Here is a 19,810-nt window from a genome sequence, read left to right on the forward strand (position 1 = left end):
ATACTGGATAGAAGAAAAATCTTAAATTCCTCTTTAGTTACTATGTCCAAAATATTTTTTCTTTTTTTAAATAATCTTTTATTTTTTGATATTTTTATTGATGCATTTTAGTTGTACATATGGTGGGGTTTGTTGTTGCATGCACACAATATAACAATATCATTTGGCCAATATTCTCCAAAATATTTTATGTGAGATTTATATTTCAACTAAAATAACAAAATATTTTATTTGTTCAGTTTTGTGTATTTTCAGATCATTTCCATGTGTATTGTTTGTTTATTCCTTGATCCCACACTGAGTTTTGAAAGAGGAGCTACTTGACTCGTTTTTTAAAAGAATAGGCATAGATATTTGAAATGATCACTTTATCAATATATGACATGAAATATTAAATTACTGTGAGAGATTTTAATTATTTTTAAATGAATATTATTTTTATTTTTTAAGGGCATAGATGTGAAATCAATGGGGCGGATATTTGTTGGTTTGGTGAAATGTGGGGCCTGGGGATGTTTTGATGAATTCAACAGACTTGAAGAATCTGTGCTATCAGCTGTATCTATGCAAATCCAGACAATTCAAGATGCTTTGAAGAATCATAGAACTGTATGTGAACTACTTGGCAAAGAGGTAAAAAACATGGAAGAATTAAAATTTTTTATAAGATTGTCCTTCCTCATACTTAGGCTTTATTCTATCTTTATTTTTAATCCCCTGATACCCCTGAGTCTAATCTGTGACCAATGTGATAAGCCTTTTTATCTATGAAATGTCTCAGAGGTTTCTTACCCTTTTTTGGTTCCACTTTTACCATTCATCTTTAAACTTTCAATGTGGAATAAGTCAGTTATAATAGTGTTTATATTATTACATTCTATATTATATACTATTATTGGTGTTAGCGCTGTGCATAGTTCTTTAATGAATTATCTTATTTAATACTACAATCCTTTGAGGTAATACTATTATTATTATTATTATTATTATTATTTTTCCACTCCATGGATGAAGATTTGACAGTAAAAGTAGTGGAACTGGGACTTAAATCCAGGTCTGTCTAATTTGGAGGCACACATTTCAAATCACTGTTTCATATAAGTATTAAAATAATAAGCACATAGCTATTCTGCTCCTTATTTATTCCCATAGGACTTATACATTCATATCATTAGAATGTAGAAAATGTAAACATCTTCTGTATATTATGTAATGCTGAACATACCAAAAGTTATAAGAAATGTGAAATATGCTATTATCCATAATAACATTTTCATAATACAAATTTATCTGTAAGACCTGTTTTATATTAATATTATTTATATGAATAGTGACAAAGAAATATTACCTCCCTATTATCAAAATTTACTTTATTTCACATTTTATTATTATTTTTTCCCATTTTTTCTCTTTCAAAGAAAAAAATTGTCTTTTCTTCCAAACAGTACTAATTTTTCCACCTGTGCTTTGGAATCTGTTTTCTAGGGACTTCTCTTACATTCTGTGTTAGAGTTTCATCCTTCCCACTTCTACTGATTCCTTATTGGCTTTTAAACATAATCACATCTTTCCCCCTCAATAATAATTAAAACATAAACATATTTTAGTTTAATTAGTTTTCTCTTTCAATCCCTGCTTACTTGCTTGTTTGCTTACTTTCTAGATATATGTATGAGAGTAGAGTGTAGTTTGAAATATTATACATGCATGTATAATAAGGATTCTAATTAGGATCCTATTCTTGTGGTTGTACATGATGTGGAGTTTCACTGGTGTTGTATTCACATACGAACATAGGAAAGTTATGTCTGTTTCATTCTACTGTCTTTCCTATTCCCATTTCCCCTCCCTTCCCTGCATTCTCCTTTGTCTAATCTAATGAACTTCTATTCTTCCCTCCTTCCCCCTTATTGTGTGTTATCATACACATGTCGGAGACAGCATTAGACCTTTGGTTTTTAGGGACTGACTTATTTCACTTAGCATTCTAGTCTCCAGTTCCATCCATTTATCAGCAAAAGTCATAAAGTTATTCTTCTTTATGGCTTAGTAATCTCCATTGTGAGTATATACCATATTTTCTCTATCCATTCACCTGTTGAAGGGCACCTAGGTTGGTTCCATAGATTAGCTATTGTGAATTGAGCTGCTATAAACATTGATGTGGCTGCAGTACTCTAGAATGTTAATTTTAAATCCTTTGGGTACATACTGAGGAGTGGGAAAACTGGGTCAAATGGTTTTCTGAGGACTCTCCATATGCTTTCCATAGTGGTTGTACCAATAATTCAAACTCTCACCAGCAATGTATGAGTGGACCATTTTTTCCCACGTCCTTGCCAACGTTACTGTTATTTGTATTCTTGATAATTGCCATTCTGACTGGAGTGAGATGGAATCTCAGTGTAGTTTTAATTTGTTTTTCTCTACTTGCTAGAGATGTTGAACATTTTTTAATATATGTTTTGACTATTCATACTTCTTCTGTGAAGTGCCTATTCAGTTCCTTTCTGCCTCTTTTGTTTCCTTTATGGCCATATTTCTTAGTTTCACTACTGTAGGTGTTTCTACTTAATAATTGCCCCTTTGTTGTTTATACTTCGTAGTTTAGCTTCGCTTCGTAATGCCACGTTGATGATGCTTCCACAAGGTTTCTTATACTATTTGACTTTTTCCTGTCATGACATTTATTTCACTGTCACCTCCTTATTAGGGTATATCTATGCTTCAAGGGCATAAAATGTTATGGACTTTAGTTCTGAGTTGTCTCTGTGCATTTATTAAACTGCCTAGCACAAAGAAGACATTAATTAAACCTATGTTGAATGAGTGAACAGACCTTCAAATCTTAAACTTTTCAGTCTCAAAATACTTATTATGAAGATCCTCTGTAAAGCAGTATATTCCTATGCAGTTTATTATATGTTTAGTAAGGAGATGGATTAGCACATTGGAGGTTACTTTTTGCTAAGATGTAAGTCTATGTAGAAATTTGTCACATTAAAATTTCCTTTGGCGATATATATAATTTCAAAAGTTTGATTCTGCTATTCTGATATTTCAGGTAGAAATAAATTCTAATTCTGGGATTTTTATCACTATGAATCCTGCTGGAAAAGGTTATGGAGGAAGACAAAAACTGCCTGATAATCTTAAACAGCTTTTTAGGCCAGTGGCTATGTCTCGTCCAGACAATGATCTTATTGCAGAAGTTATTCTGTATTCAGAAGGCTTTAAAGATGCTAAAGTATTGGGCAGAAAATTGGTAGCTATTTTCAACTTATCTAGGTGAGTTTTCTTGTTTTAAATATGTTTATATTTTGCCTTCAAAAGATTGGTTATAGTTACTAGTGATCATTTTCACATTTTCCAGTTTAACTTTAGTGATTTTTATATTGATAAATTTATGTATTTGAGGTGTTTATATGAAAGCTTTTATTTGAACCATAAAAACATCTGGTTCAACACTACTTATTTTTCTTAAATACTACTAATTTGATTTTTTCTTCAAAATATTTATATTGTAGTGTTCCAACTAAAAGATTCTTAATGAATTAATTAATTTACTAGCTTACAACTGAAAAATTACTGTTCTTTGGAGGAAAACTTTCCCAATTTTCCTTTTATCTTATTTCTAGTAGTGCCCACATCTTGACTTTGTGGGGAGTGGGCAGCCTAAAATTTTATTTAAGAGATTGTGGGGAACAAAGTAATATCAGACATGGAGAGCAAGATACGTTGATCAAAGACTTTAGGAAAAAAATAAGAGGTAACTGTCAGTATCTTAATTAAGATAATTAACTAGTTCAGGAAAGGTTTATTCTGATCCGTGAGCACCATTTGTCTTTATTCAGTAGCTTACTTGAGTGATCTTTTTTTGTGACTTCTTACATAAATTAGTGGAACATTAGTATTTATTTCTATTTGTTAGTAGTTATGCTTTGGATTTCTTTGGCTGTGATGAAAAAATAATTTCTTATAGCTATTTGAAGCTTCAGGATTTCCATGTCTTTACTTCAGGGAACTTTTGACACCTCAGCAACATTATGATTGGGGGTTGAGAGCTTTGAAGACGGTTCTTCGAGGAAGTGGAAATCTTCTTAGACAATTAAAGAAAAATGGCACTAAACAGGATGGTATGATCAATTGTTCCAATTATAATAATTTATTTTTTAAAATAATGTTAATTTAGAATAGTTTTCCAATTATAATGATTTATTTTTTAAAATAAGGTTAATTTAGAATAGTTTAATATTTGCAGAAAAGTTATAGATTAGTATAGATGATGTCTGTATACCTTACCTCCTGTTTTCACCTCTTGTTATAATCCATATTACTTTGTTACATTTATCACAAGTAATGAACCTATTTTATGATATTGTTTTTTAACTGAAGTTCTGATTTTTTTTCTAATTTTTAATCAGATGTCCTATAATAACTTTTGGGGGAGGATGCTTGGGCATTGAACCCAGGGTCTCATGAAAGGCATGCATTCTACCACTGAGCTATATTCCCAACCCCTTATATAATACCTTTTAAATGTACATGGAATATTAAATAGTTGTAATATGTAAAGGAATAGCTTAATTCACTTGGTCTCAAACTTAAATGTTTATTAGAATCACTGGTGGCTTGTTAAAATACAGACTGTTGGACCCCACTCCCAAAGTTCCTTATTAAGAAGATGTGGAGTACAGCCTGAGCAGTTGTCTAATCTTAACAAGAATGAAAAGTTTAAAACACATGGAGGTCTTTTCTTTCAAATATAGTATACCCTGGTTAAATTGGGTTATGAAATTTGGGAAAGAGTATGGTGATGGTGAAGTGCTGTATTCATCACATTGTATCCGAGGGTACATGATCACCACGTGACATCACTGGTGAGGTTATCTTTCATCACTTGACTGAGGTAGTGTTTGCCAGGTTTTTCCATTGTGAAGTTATTATTTTCCTTGTTTTCTACTTTATGCTTTGTAAGCATATTAAAAAAACTAGCTCACTCTCAAAATGAAAATGCTCCACTCTATAGAGGAGCATCTATTTATATTATTTGAAATTCTTCTCTAAAGATTTTCCTCATTTACATTTTTGTTAAATTATTTATTTTAATTTGTATGGACTCATGTATGCTTATATTATTTTTGCTCATATAGAATAAATGATTTTCCACTCATAAAATAAATGATTTCATCATCCATGGATGTATGCCTTCATGGGAATATTGAACTTTCAGTTTCTTCAGATTGTTTAAAACTAAGACACTGTGAAAATAGCAGAGAGGACTACATAAAATTACTTATTTGGAATTTAAATGATCAAAATACATATCTTACCAAGGGAATTGAATTTAGCTTCTATTGGATTGACATATTCAAGGGTAGATATAGCTATCTTATGAAGTGGTTAAATAAATATTTTCCATTCCTCTATCTCTGGTGAGTTTCTTAAAAAATATTTTTAGTATGAATGAACACAATATTTTTATTTTACTTATTCATTTTTTATGTGGTGCTGAGGATCAAACCCAGTGCTTCACACATGCCGGACAAGCACTCAAGGCTGAGCCACAACCCCATCCCTCTCTGATTATTTTTAAGAAATATAGTAAATAACGATGATGGAATGAGATGGACATCATTACCTAAGTAGATGTATGAAGACACGCATGGTGTGAATATACTTTGTATACAATCAGAAATATGAAAAATTGTGCTCTATATATGTCTAATATGAATTGTAATGCATTCTGATATCATATATGACAAATTAGAATAAAAAATAAAGATGGCATATGAATTCTGTTCTTGCCTTTTTTATGTATATATATATATATATATATGTTATCAATCGTATCCTTAAAAATAGAAATCTGGCAATGATACTACTTTGCCTTTGGCCTAAGAATGGGTTTGTGAGCCATTTTTTAAAATCAGAAATTAGAAATTTTTATTATGTTGAGTCATTTAATTTTTGAATTGTTTGCTATAATAGACGATATTATTTCCCTGGTGGTAAATATAAGAAGAAATCTGAGATTCACATTTAGTGATTTGCTCAAGAGCTATAGCTAGTCCTTAACAAATTTCTTTCTTTCTACTTTTTTTTTTTTTTTTTTTTTTTGGTGCTGGGGATTATACCCAGGGTCTTGTGCTGCTAGGCAAGTACTCTACCACTGAGCAACACCCCCAACCATCGCTATTTTAAGATTTAAAAAAAATATATTCTTTTAGTTATACGTGGAGACGATATCTTTATTTTGTTTATTTCTATGTGGTGCTGAGGATCGATCCCAGGGTCTCTCACGTGTGAGGCGAGTGCTCTACCACTGAGCCACAACCCCAGCCCCCTATTTTAAAATTCTGAGACAAGGTTTTGCCAAGTTACCAGGATGGTTGGTCTTGGACTTGTGATCTTCCTGCCTTGGTCTCCCATGTGAATCAATTTTGAGCAAGGCTTATCAAAGATTGCTTTTCAATTTGTTATTTTTTAGTTTTAGGACATAAACTCTGGGAGTCAGTATTGGTATATTTGGAGAGATACTTGAATCTAGAATTACTTTACCTGGATTTGAATCCCACCTGTAGTACTGCTATGCCTTCTCAGGCAAAACATTTAAACTTTTACGTACTTAATGTCTCATATGTATACCTGGAATAATAATAACTTTCATACCTACTTTATGGAGTTGTTATAAAGATCATAAAAGTAAAATATACAAGTATAAGTGATAATGATTTTTATTATTAAAGTCTGGAGAATCTATGAAAAGAATTTCATAACTTTGTTTAGTGACACTTATTTTTCATTAGTCAAAAAATGGAAAGTTTAGCTAAGCTTATAAGTTCACATGATGTAATATATATTTAATGACTAGTAATGTATATCAAGAATATAGAAAAAAATTTTTGTAGTCATTAAATTGATAGCATCTTATTTTAAAATAAAACTTTTTTTCTAGCTAATGAAAGTCATATTGTGGTACAAGCATTGAGGCTTAATACAATGTCAAAGTTTACGTTTGCTGATTGTATCCGGTTTGATGCACTGATTAAAGATGTCTTTCCTGGGATTGACTTTAAAGAAGTAGAATATGATGAACTAAGTGCTGCATTACAGCAAGTCTTTGAAGAGGCCAATTATGAAATCATACAGAATCAGGTAACTGTCAAGAATATTTTATAATATATTAATAGCTTTTCTTAGACCCTTATTTACTATTCTTATCATACGTCTTCCAACTTATCTTTCATCTTTCAACCTTAACATCACTTGCCTCAGGGAAACCTGATTTTGAAGTCCTGATAAGTCTTTTTACTATGTGCTTTCATTATTTTTATTATATATACCTATTTACTATTTAATTGTGTATTTGATTAATATTGATTATCCCCCATCAGATAGTAAGTAATCTTCATGGAATATAGAATCCATGTATAATTTTGCTTACCATTTTATTCCTGTTGCCCATCCTAGTATCTGGCATATAATCCATCATATGTGTTTTAGATAATTAATTGTATATGATCTAGTTTCACTTTGATAGTTTCCTAAGAGAGCTTCTTCTCAGTCCGTCTCTTTAGTGCAAATGAACACTTTCCCCTCACATTTTGTTTTTGGAGAAAGGTAGGATATAAATGAATGAATGAGTGAATAAAATAATGAACATACTGTATTTGAATGAATGAATGAGTAAAGAAAGTAATGGCCATATTGTAAAAGAAAAAAAACCTCAAAGCATCCTGTTTCTTTTAAACAAATATTGAATTTAAAAGTCACAGTGTAAAAATATTAAGATTTATTTAGATATTGTTTTATTTAAGATTTTGTCTTGTATTAAAGAGATCAAAAGCTTAATTTACATGTTTGGAATAGAACATCTATATAGAATGAAAGCAGAACTGAATATAATTGAATATTATAAATAACATATGAATACATTTCTTTTCTACTAGATCAAGAAAGCGTTAGAATTATATGAACAGTTACGCCAGAGAATGGGAGTCGTTATTGTTGGTCCAAGTGGTGCTGGCAAATCAACCCTTTGGCGAATGTTAAGGGCAGCACTTTGTAAAATTGGCAAAACAGTAAAACAATATACGATGAATCCCAAAGCTATGCCTAGACATCAATTATTAGGCCATATTGACATGGATACAAGAGAATGGTCTGACGGTGTTTTGACAAATAGTGCTCGCCAAGTAGTTCGGGAACCACAAGGTTAGTCTCTACTGTGTAATTCATTGCTTTAGTTAGTAAGTTGTAGAAAATGATAGAGTCTGTCTGTAATGCTATCCTTATAATTTAGGCCTTACACATAGCCATAAACTACCTTATAAAATGTGCATTTGATATTTTACTAAAACATTTTGACTTATACTCTGTAACAACTTTTAATAAAATAAAAATTCAGAGTAACTTATATAAATTGTAAACTAATTTACTGAATAAATATAAAAATCTTTGATTGATTTCTTTCTTTCTTTTTTTTTTTTGGTATGGGGGATTGAGCTCAGGGACACTCAACCACTAAGCCACATCCCTAGCCCTATTTTGTATTTTATTTAGAGACAGGGTCTCACTGAGTTGCTAAGCACCTTGCTGTTGCTGAGAGTAGCTTTGAACTTTCCATCCTCCTGACTCAGCCTCCTGAGCTGCTGGGATTACAAACCTGTGAAACCGTGCCCAGCAAAATATTTGATTTCTGAATTGATATCATAATACCTCATAATTTAATTGAATTTATTAACACTATTAATTGTTAGTTTGAATACATTGCTTTGAATCATTTTGAAAATGTAACAGTTGACTTTTCTTATCTGAATTTTTTTTGGGGGTGGTACCAGGGATTTAACTCAGGGGCACTCAACCCCTGAGCCACATCCCCAGCCCTGTTTTATATTTTACTAGAGACAGGATCTTACTGAATTGCTTACTGAGGCTGGCTTTGAACTTGAAATCCTATTGCCTCAGCCTCTCCAACTGCTAGGATTACAGGTATGTGCCTCTGCACCTGGCTTCGTCTGAAGTTTTTTGAGTTGGCTTTATAAAAATATTTTTTGGTAGAATCAGAGGAGACTCCTTAGTTTTTAATCAGGTCATAATTGAATTAATAGTTATTTTTCCTAAGGCAGTGATTGGAATGTTCGGAACTCTATGACTTTGGGAGGGATTTTTGATGTAGTCTTTTATCTTACACACTTTTATTAGTGACATATTTCTCTTTGAATTGTTTTAAACTTGAACTATTCCATTTTAGGAAGGATGGATTAATAAAAAGTTTGTTCCCAGAAAGCTGTGTATATAATCTGCTTTTCCCCTTTGAGGTCATTTTTTAATGTACATTAAAAATTGTACTGACACTGAAAATTGGGTTTGGAATATTTTCTAAAAGAGACATTACATAGCAAGCATACATTTATTCTCATGAAATAGTAAAAGACAAAAGTCAGAAGAATATTTTGTAGGTGTCTCATGGGAATAGGACTAAGTCTTGCATACCAATTTCTTTTAGGGAGATTACCAATTTGTATGGTTATAGATAAACAAAGCATTATCACAAGGTATATAGTTGAGTTTTTTGGCCAGATAATCAAGGTTTATTCTTGAATTCTCTAGGACATTTGTAGTAAAAATTTACATGAAAATTTTTAGCTTGTTCAACTTTTTCTTCTTTATATTCAACTTCAAAAATAAAGAAATACTTAGGGACATCACTTTTAAACAACAAGAGGTAATAGGGTTTTTCTTATTTTTAACTATTATCACTGCCCTATTATGGTTTTCAATTAGATGTGAGCTCATGGATAATCTGTGATGGTGATATTGACCCTGAATGGATAGAATCTCTGAATTCTGTTCTGGATGACAACCGTCTACTCACTATGCCTAGTGGAGAAAGGATTCAGTTTGGCCCAAATGTTAATTTTGTATTTGAAACTCATGATTTAAGTTGCGCCTCACCAGCCACAATATCTAGAATGGGAATGATATTTCTTAGGTAAGCCATAAAATATATTTCAAATAGTATTTTGGCTAAGTCAATCTAGTATGAATAGCATACAGACTTTTTGTTTTTGCCAATTTATGATTAACTTCTTTTGCAGGATTGTTGGGTTTTAACTTATTCAGAGAGTTCTTGTTTTATTGTAATTGAAATTATTTTAGCCCTTGAGTTGTATCATAATTACTAAGTAATGTTTTGTTTATTTAAGTGAAACAGCCAGCTTTTAGTTTGTTTTATTTTTTTCTACTTATTTAAATATTATGATTGAGTTCAGAGCATATACTAATCATGAACTAGGGGTTAATAATTTAAAAGCTCAGCAACAAGGTTTTAATTTTAGAATCTTAGATTTATAGGATTTTAGGGCTTTTCCAAGTTTAATAGGTTCTATGGTTCAACCTTTTCATTTGCAAATTTAAAACCATTTTACTTGACATTTTGTCTTCATTGTATTTGGAAGAATATTCAAGAGCAAAAATGAATAATAAACTAATTTTAGATATCATGGGCAGTGGTTACATGCCAGCACATGGACATTTGAACCAATTTTATTTCCCCAAATGAACAATAGTTTGGTATACATAAGGAAGTTTTATTTTACTTTTTGAGTTCATGTTTTAGAATTTTTAATTTATCAGTCTATAAAAAGTTCTTGACTATTAATAGGGCCATTTGAAGCTATTTTGGGTAGTGTACCATATATGAGAGTGTAATTAATTTGGTTCAGATTGTGTTTTAAAAGTATTTAATTTTCTTTCTTCTTTGACAGTATGATAGGAAACATTTCATTAAATTTGTCATGAACTTTAATTAATATTATAAGGTGTTGTTTATTAAAAGTAATACAACTTAATTATACTCCATGTATGTATGATATATCAAAATAAATTCTACTCTAAAGTACAACTAAAAATAACAAGTTAAAAATAAAAACAAATTCAAAAAGTAATATAATTTCAAATTTATAGTTTCATAGTATTTCTCCTCAATTTATTGTTTCTTCAATGTATTCTTACAATATTGTGAAAAAATTAGGATAAAAAGTAAGTTTCAGTTAAATTTTTAAATCTTGGATATCTATTATGTATATGTAAAGTTAAACACTTTAGAAAAGACAGCAGGAAAGGAGTAAAACATTTATGAGAGTAAGTCATTTTAGAACATAGCTTAAAGCCAAGGAGATAAATACAACAGTTATAATACAAGATAGAATAGAGATGAAATAAACAGTAGGTAGAGTGGGTGGATATATAGCAGAAAAAAAAATCATACATTGCTAAAGAGGGTTGTAAAATTGTTTGTGAAGTAGGTATTATTTATGAGAGGCATAATGAATTTGTATGATTTCATGAAAATACAAATACATATTAACTTTTTTAGGTTTCTATATGTTTCAATTTTGTCATAGCTTTGGGCTTAATTCATTCTTTAGCAGATATTTGCTGAGTGCTTGCTATGTAATAGGCCACATTGGTCTCTTTTTATTTCCCTACATATTTTATTGGTGTATGGTAGTTGTACATAATGGTGATTTTCGTTGTATATATTCATACTTGCATGCAATATAACAGTATAATTTGACCAGTATCATTTCCCAGTATTTCACCTTTACCTCCCCTCTTTATTCACCCCGGTCACTTTCCTCTATTCTACTGATCTCCTGTAATTTTCATGAAACCCCTTCCCACCACCTTTCTTTTCCTTTTTCTTCTCTAGCTTCCACATATGAGAGAAAATTTGTGATCCTTGACCTTCTGAAAATGGGGAATTTTTAATAGTGCACTGGGGTGATATTAATTATTATACATACATATACATATCAACGTCAAATCTTGTGTGCTAGAGGATAAAATATTTGTGTGGAATAATGTTTAATGTAGCAGAAATTTATGTGAAAATAAATTGACAGTTTCTTCCTAAGTAATTTACATGTTTGTGTTAATCTGTTTCAGTGATGAAGAGACAGATGTTGATTCTCTGATAAAATCTTGGTTGAGGAATCAGCCTGCTAAATACAGGAATAATCTTGAAAATTGGATTAGGGATTATTTTGAAAAGGCTTTACAATGGGTTTTAAAGCAGGTAAATTGAACATAATATTTCATAATTAATCATTGAAGTGACACGTATAATGATGAAGAGTGATGTTTGCATTTTGCTGCCTTATGGCAAAGCTCTGCTGGAACCTGGGGAGAAGGGGAGAGAAGTATTTGTTGTCTTTGCCATCCCCTTGTATCTTTTGGCATAAATTTTGATTACATTAATTTTAAAAACACTTTAATTTTTCCATTTACAATATCTTGAATGCTTTACCTAAAAATCTTTAATATTGGGATGTCTTTTTATTTTTCATTAGCAAAATCATCTTGTTGTCACATTTTACTATGTCAATCAATATCTACATATATATCATGTTAAACACAATAAAAAGCTAGTATTAAAGTAGGAAAATGACGGTGAGTTATTTACAATAATTTAGGGGACATTTATTTATCCAGCAGAAGTGAATTAACTAATATATGGTCAAACATGATTCTAGAGAGATTTTGAAAGGTGAAGATTAATAGGGTAGTCCCTTTCCTTGATCAAAGTCTATGTAGTGGAGGAAAATGCTGTATAAACAGATAATCACAGTGCAACAGGATGGGAATATATTACTGTTTTTTTTAGAAGAGTTTTTTTTTTGTTGTTGTTGATGAACCTTTATTTATTTATTTACACGCAATGCTGAGAATTGATCCCAGTGCTAGGCAAGCACTCTACCACTGAGTTACAACCTCAGCCCTTAGAAAAGTTTTAAAAGAGATCATATTTGGTTTTTAATTGAAGCATGAGTAGAAGTTTAGCATGCAAAGATGATCCTTGAAGGTTTCCAGATATTCTACATGTAATACCTAGAGATCATCTACTTACCTGCTATTAATATTAGAATGTGTAATATAATACTAAATGGAATATATTTATGTATGTATGTATATCAATTTGACTGTAGATATGAAGACAGGATAAAATTATTTGGATTTTTTTTTTGCTTTCATGTCATTACTTTTATGAAACACTTAACCTATCTATCTATACAAAACAGAGGAGATAATTAGCAGTGAATATTTTGAAAGTATCTGATTTTTAATCTGAATTTTATTTAGAAGTTAGTATCTTGTGATTAAACCAAATATATACAGAAATGGAGATCTTGCTTTAGTTTTTACAACCTTTTTCTTTTCTTGATAAGTATGAAATAGGGATTTGATCCTTACAAAGCAATATGGATTTGTGAGGAAATGCTACAAGTCAAATAGGTTTCTTTGGGGGTCTCAAAGAAGAACCACTCTGACCAGTCCCCATTCTTCCTACGTGCTTATTATAGCAACATACAATATCTGCCTACTACCTTACAATTATCTATTTATATTTAACTCTAAGCACCTTTAGGGCAAGGACCATACCTGTCATATTCCTTATCATATCCCTGGAAATTTGATATTAACAGGGTTGTGAGTGAATGATAGTGGTTGTGCTTATTTAATTTAGCTTTGATGCCTATTTGTGGCACTTTTTGGTAGATATGCCATTAATAAAACCTACAAACCTGATAAGACTCTAATGTAATACCTGGAGATCATTTACTTACCTGATATTAATATTAGAATGTATAATATAATACTAAATGGAATATATTTATGTATGTATATCAATTTGACTGTAGATATGAAGACAGGATAAAATTATTAACCATAGAGTAGATAACCAAAGATGCAGTTAGAAAATAAACTGCTTTTGTTTGAGGCTTGTTTTTGGATATGTGTGGGTTTTTTCTTTTGCTTTGTTCACCATTCTCATGGTATGATATATAACATAATGAATGTTCTAGTCAAATACTGAAATTTTATTTTTGACTAGAACTTTGCTTTCCTGTATTAGTTCAGCCATTAAGATGTTATAGATGAAAGTATGAAAGTTTCCTTTATCTCACATTTAGTTGTAGACCTAACAACCTGGATTTCTACCTATCTTTTCCATTCTTCCTACTCTTCTTCCCATTTTTCTTTCCTTCAAATTATTCATTATATAGGCAGAGTGATCCTTTAAGAATGTAAATTGTTTCATTTTAATCTCTTACTAACACCACTCTAAAGACAGTGAAATTAAGATTTGTATTACTTAGGCCTATTTCTGCCCTCTGGCCTTCTCTGACTTAAACCATTGATTCCAGCCAGGTATGGTGGCACATACCTGTAATCCCAGCAACTCAGAAGGCTGAGGCAGGAGGATCAAAAGTTCAAGGCCAGCCTCAACAGCTGTCTAAAAGTAAAAAACAAAAAGGGCTATGTATGTCGGTTAGTGGTAAAGGACTCCTGGGTTTGATCCCTAGACTGCAAAAGGAAATGAAATGAAATACAAATAAAAATAAATGAATCACTGATTCTTTGCTTCCTCCAGGTTAAGCTTTTTTTGACGTATATAAGTTTTCCTTTCAGGTGTTGTGTTTTCTGCATGACCAGATAGAATTTATCCTTCAGATACTAGCTTAAATGACACTTTTTACAAAGAGGACTTGAACCTTTAATTTAAGTTACTGTTTCTCACAACACCCTGTACCTCTTATTACAACATACTAACCATTTCCTCTTCTGAGCTTCAATTCTCTGAAGACAGGGACTATGTTTAATGCACTTTTTATTTTTTCAAATCTAACACCACGTGCAGATCCTAATGTATGATTGGTTTTAAGTAAGTATTTATATAAAGAATGAGAAATATTTCATCTGAACTCCTCAGCACTTACCAATGGCTCAGAGGCTTACACATTAAAACAATCTATACCACCAAAATCTAAAAGTTGTATTTTAAAACTCTGCTTATAGAGGAAGTTCCAAACTATTTGCATTTAAACTGACTTTTCTTAGCCCCCCCTTTTTTTCCTGGAGTCATTATTACAGCTTTTGCTTCTAGTTCTTTTTATCAGCAAGAGGAGATGAACAACAATATTTTTTGGACCAATACTCCCTTTATTTTACTCTTATAGATTTCAGGGTTAGAAGTAGACAAACCATGTATTTATTTGAGGACTTTAGCATTTATGGAATAAAATATATAATTAAGTTTTTATTATTTTTATTTTAAAAATAATAAATAGAATAAAATTCAAACTTCCTACCACTTGATTGGAAGGATGAATTTAAGGGTTTTTTTGAAAAGATATGTGAATGTCAATTTGTGTGATTCTCACTTTACCAATTAATATTTCAATCAACAGAATGACTATGTGGTAGAAACAAGTTTGGTTGGGACTGTGATGAATGGTTTGTCTCATCTACATGGATGCAAAGAACATGACCAATTTATTATTAATCTCATAAGAGGACTTGGTGGAAATCTGAATATGAAATCACGTCTGGAATTTACCAAAGAGGTAATATATTTAAAGCCTTTATTCAGTCAACATTTTTCTTTAATTTTTCATTGGCTCTTTGCCCAAATAAAATGATTTGTAAATTATAAGGTATAGAACTTTCAAGTTTAGAAATTATGCATTCAGTAGAGTAATAGTACATTTATGTATATGTGTATATATTTACTATTTTATGATGTTAAAATTTTATAAAATGTTTTAATAGGCTAGTGTGGGACATAAAAATGTGAGACGTTAGGAACCACATGGATAAATATAATTATTTTATTGCTTTTTAATCTCAGAATAATAAAGTATTTTTATCATCTCTTCAAATAGAAAAGTTTAAGCAATTAGCAATAGAAAGATGAATTAATAATTAATAAATATTTTTTAAATATTTATATTTTTAGTCAATTTTTTTATAAAGTTAAATTCTACACCATAAGGGATTTTCTTTCTGTTGGCCTCCAGCGTTATGTTTTAGCTTCTTTTCTCTTTTTGATGCTTATTTAATAGCACCATTTATTGCTTTCTCTATTCTGTTTCCATTACCGTGACTATCCTGTTGATTCTGTTGTCATTGTTACCACTCAGTGCTATTCTATGAGCTGCTTTGAAGCAGAGACTCTCTTGCCAAAGTTTAAAATAATGTTGAAGAGCAGCATCATATTTGAATTCTGCTTTACATCTGCACAGATAAGAGTTTACAGTATTAAGGAAAAAATAACACATAGAGCGTAGTAGTGGTAGCACCGAAGTGTGTAGTACTAAGATATGTTGGAAATGAGGAATTTTAGGATGCCTATACTGTACAATTAATGATTTGGTGTTTATAAGAACTCCATTAAAAGTTGAATATTTTATACCACTAAGTTGGTATCTTCTAGGTACTTTTATTTATTAAATGATCATTTAGAGAAAAATAGTGAAGATGAAGTATTACTTTAATTATTAATTTTGCTTGTAAGTAGGTTTAGTGTAGGTAAATTTTTTTTTTTTTTTTTTTTGGTACTAAGATGATTTAGTTTGGGGATGTTTACTTGGAAGGATTAGAAAATTTTATGCATTCATCCAGGCACAGTAATGCATGCCTGTAATTTCAGCAATTCAAGCAAGAGACTGAGGCAGGAGGATCCCAAGTTCAAAGCTAACCTCAGTAATTTAGTAAGACACTCAGCAATTTAATGAGACTCTGTCTCAAAATAAAAAATAAAAAGGACTGAGGATGTAGTTCACTGGTAAAGTGCCCCTAGCTTTAATCTTCAGTAGCAGGAAAAAAAAAATTATTACACATTCTGTTTGGAGTACATAAAAACTTACCACAACTCTTTCTTTTTAAGGTTTTTAATTGGGCGCAAGAATCTCCTCCAGACCCTCACAAACCAATGGACACCTACTATGAATCAAGTAGAGGTCAGTTGGCATCTTATGTGCTGAAGAAGCCAGAAAACTTGACAGCTGATGATTTCAGTAATGGCCAAGCTCTACCAGTTATTCAGACCCCTGATATGCAACGAGGTCTAGATTATTTCAAACCTTGGTTAAGTTCTGGTACCAAACAGCCATTTATTCTCGTAGGACCAGAAGGATGTGGCAAAGGGTAAGAAGATTATTGACAGAGTGGATATTGTGGATTTATGTCCCTCTTTTCCAATTATTTAATAGTTTTTATATTTCTTTTGTTTAAAATAACATTTATATTTTTATGGAGGAGTCTTTTGTCACTATTTGTGAAAAACATCATTTTGGAGAAGAATATGTCATTTGCCTGATTATATGATTTCTAATGGAAAAAGAACAATCTGAGAAGTTACTCTTAATTATATGCATACAATCATAAGAAATAAATATCTTAGATGTAAATTACCATGCGTTTTAATTATAAAATTTAAATGTTGTAGTTAGTTCTCTGTTTAGCTTTTTTATTGTTATTTGCTTTTCTTGTTTTTGCAGCTCTTGATTTAGCTTTTAATTTAGTAGAATACATCTATTTTTAAGGCTTATAGGGTATAGTTTTGTAAATAATGAATCTGTGAATTATTAGTTTTATATTTCTGTTAGGAGAGTAGTCATTTAAAAATTCTATAAAATCATAATTTTTTTTAATCTAGGAGAACTTAAAATCTTTCCCTCAACTGTAGGGAAACAGAATTAGTATATTCTATATATACTTTATCAAACCAAATTATTGAGAACTTTGACTGTTCTGGCTGAAAAAAATCTCAGTAGTACCTTAAAATATACATTTATTTTCTAATCTAAAATTTAAAAAGTTACAGCGATAATAGTGGATACCATATCCATGTTTTCCATTTTCATTTTAAACATCATCATAATAATTTAGAAATTAAAATACTTGTAAAATAAAAGTCCTATATTGAAATAGAAAATATATGTTGGTCATATTTTCAAAGTCAAATGTCATATATCTTTTGCAGGATGCTGCTCAGGTATGCCTTTTCTCAACTCCGGTCCACTCAGATTGCTACAATTCACTGTAGTGCACAAACTACTTCTCGGCATCTCCTGCAGAAATTGAGCCAGACTTGTATGGTAATCAATACTAATACTGGTCGAGTATATAGACCAAAGGACTGTGAAAGACTTGTTTTGTACTTAAAAGATATCAACCTTCCTAAGCTTGATAAATGGGGGACCAGTACATTGGTAGCTTTCTTACAGCAGGTAAGTCTTGTTACGTGGTATAATTTGGTATAATTGGAAACAGTTTAATTCCAATAATTTTTCTTCTAGATAGAAAATCTGCTTTTATTCTTTAGGGCCAGTTTTATTTAGTGTGTATCATGGAAATTGAATTCATGGAGTGAACTTGTTCTAGGTTGGTTTCTTTCATTTTCCTTCCTTTAGTAGTTTGTATTACATTGAAATAATATATGACAGGGAAAGTAACAACCTTTATTCCACATTTATCTCCTGTCCTTTTTTATTTTAAAAAAAAACAAGGAGGAAAGCAGAAGCTGGGGATGGTATTAAAGTTGGAGATTTTTTTGCTTTATTTTTGTATGTATCTGACAGCAGTTATACTTTCTTGATCATACCTCTTTCTGTCAGCTTTAACCCATTAGTCTCCCTTTTTGCCTCAGAATTCAAAATCACACGTTCTTATACAGTGTGCAGGATTTTTTTGTTTATGTTATTCAAATCTCATTAGAAATGCCAAATTCGTAGAGCTCACTATGCTTATTTAGCTTTACCATGTAACTGCAGAATATGATAAAATATAGGAAAAAGCCAAAATATTTTCCCCCATTCCTGATATTTTGTTTTGTATATTTGCTAATAGATTTATAATATCATCTGGAATTTTATATTTACTGGCAAGAAAAATGGTTTTAAAATGAAGATAATTCAGCTAACATTAAATTCAGATTGTACTGTATTATTTTTCAGTGTTATAGAATTTTAAATATATTTCAATCTTAAATTCTTGAGGTATTAGAGGATGATAATTACATTTGGAAATCATTGAAATTCAGACAAAATATTCTGATTAGAAAATCTAAAATATGAACATTTTAAAATGCATTTATTTTCAAATAGGTTTTGACGTATCAAGGATTTTATGATGAAAATTTGGAATGGGTTGGTTTAGAAAATATTCAAATTGTAGCTTCTATGTCAGCTGGAGGAAGACTGGGAAGACACAAGCTTACTACCAGATTTACTTCTATTGTTCGTCTTTGTGCTGTAGAGTATGTATCTTAGTGTTTTTTTTTTTTAATTTGAAGAGACATTATATATAATTGCATCTTATTTAAAGGTTTCCACTGATGATACTGTTTCAAAATGTAGAAGGTAAAATGGTCAAACTTAAACTCTGATATTTTTTTCTTAGCCTTCCCAAACTAATAATTTAGGATGATAAAGGCTTTAATCAAATCATTTTATGTTTTAGAAATATATAAGGAAATGAGAACTGTTTTGTATAGTCTGTGTTTTAAAGTATAAGTATCAGGAATTAAAGTGGTAGATTTTAATTTTTTAATTCAAAATGTTTTAACAATATGCAATATAAATATAGTTCGTATTACTGGGTTACCATGTAGGTTTTGATACATGTATACATTATATAATGTTTAAATTAGGTTAAACATATATACTTCCTTAGTCTTATCATTTTTTATAGAGAAAACATTAAAAAATCCTTTCTTCTAGCTTTCTGAAATATACAATACATTGTTGTTATCCATCGTCACCTTACTATGCAGAAGCTCACCAGAACTTTTTATACCCATCTAGCTCTAATTTAGTACTCATTGATCAATCTTTTCCCCTTCCTCCCTCTCTCCCTATTCTACTACTTCTGTACTACTATACTCAGCCTCTGAAAGCCACCATTCAACTCTCAAATTCTATGAGATCAATATTTTTAGATTCCATATATGAAAGAT

General features: G+C 30.7%; 1 protein-coding gene across 2 annotated transcripts in view; it reads left to right on the plus strand.

Moving 5' to 3' along the window:
• Window positions 1–19,810, plus strand: part of Dync2h1 (dynein cytoplasmic 2 heavy chain 1) — a 334,173-nt gene that overhangs the window by 57,917 nt on the left and 256,446 nt on the right. For both annotated transcript variants that reach the window (XM_026392460.2, XM_026392459.2), the window contains exons 34-44: window positions 451–633; window positions 3,065–3,288; window positions 4,021–4,136; window positions 6,959–7,158; window positions 7,953–8,217; window positions 9,790–9,997; window positions 11,956–12,085; window positions 15,261–15,416; window positions 16,739–16,998; window positions 17,837–18,083; window positions 18,960–19,111. In XM_026392460.2, the coding sequence (XP_026248245.2) occupies window positions 451–633; window positions 3,065–3,288; window positions 4,021–4,136; window positions 6,959–7,158; window positions 7,953–8,217; window positions 9,790–9,997; window positions 11,956–12,085; window positions 15,261–15,416; window positions 16,739–16,998; window positions 17,837–18,083; window positions 18,960–19,111 (2,141 nt within the window). The remainder of the gene's footprint in view (window positions 1–450; window positions 634–3,064; window positions 3,289–4,020; window positions 4,137–6,958; window positions 7,159–7,952; window positions 8,218–9,789; window positions 9,998–11,955; window positions 12,086–15,260; window positions 15,417–16,738; window positions 16,999–17,836; window positions 18,084–18,959; window positions 19,112–19,810) is intronic.

The sequence above is a fragment of the Urocitellus parryii genome, chromosome 4, assembly GCF_045843805.1.
Source record: "Urocitellus parryii isolate mUroPar1 chromosome 4, mUroPar1.hap1, whole genome shotgun sequence".
Classification (NCBI taxonomy): domain Eukaryota; kingdom Metazoa; phylum Chordata; class Mammalia; order Rodentia; family Sciuridae; genus Urocitellus; species Urocitellus parryii.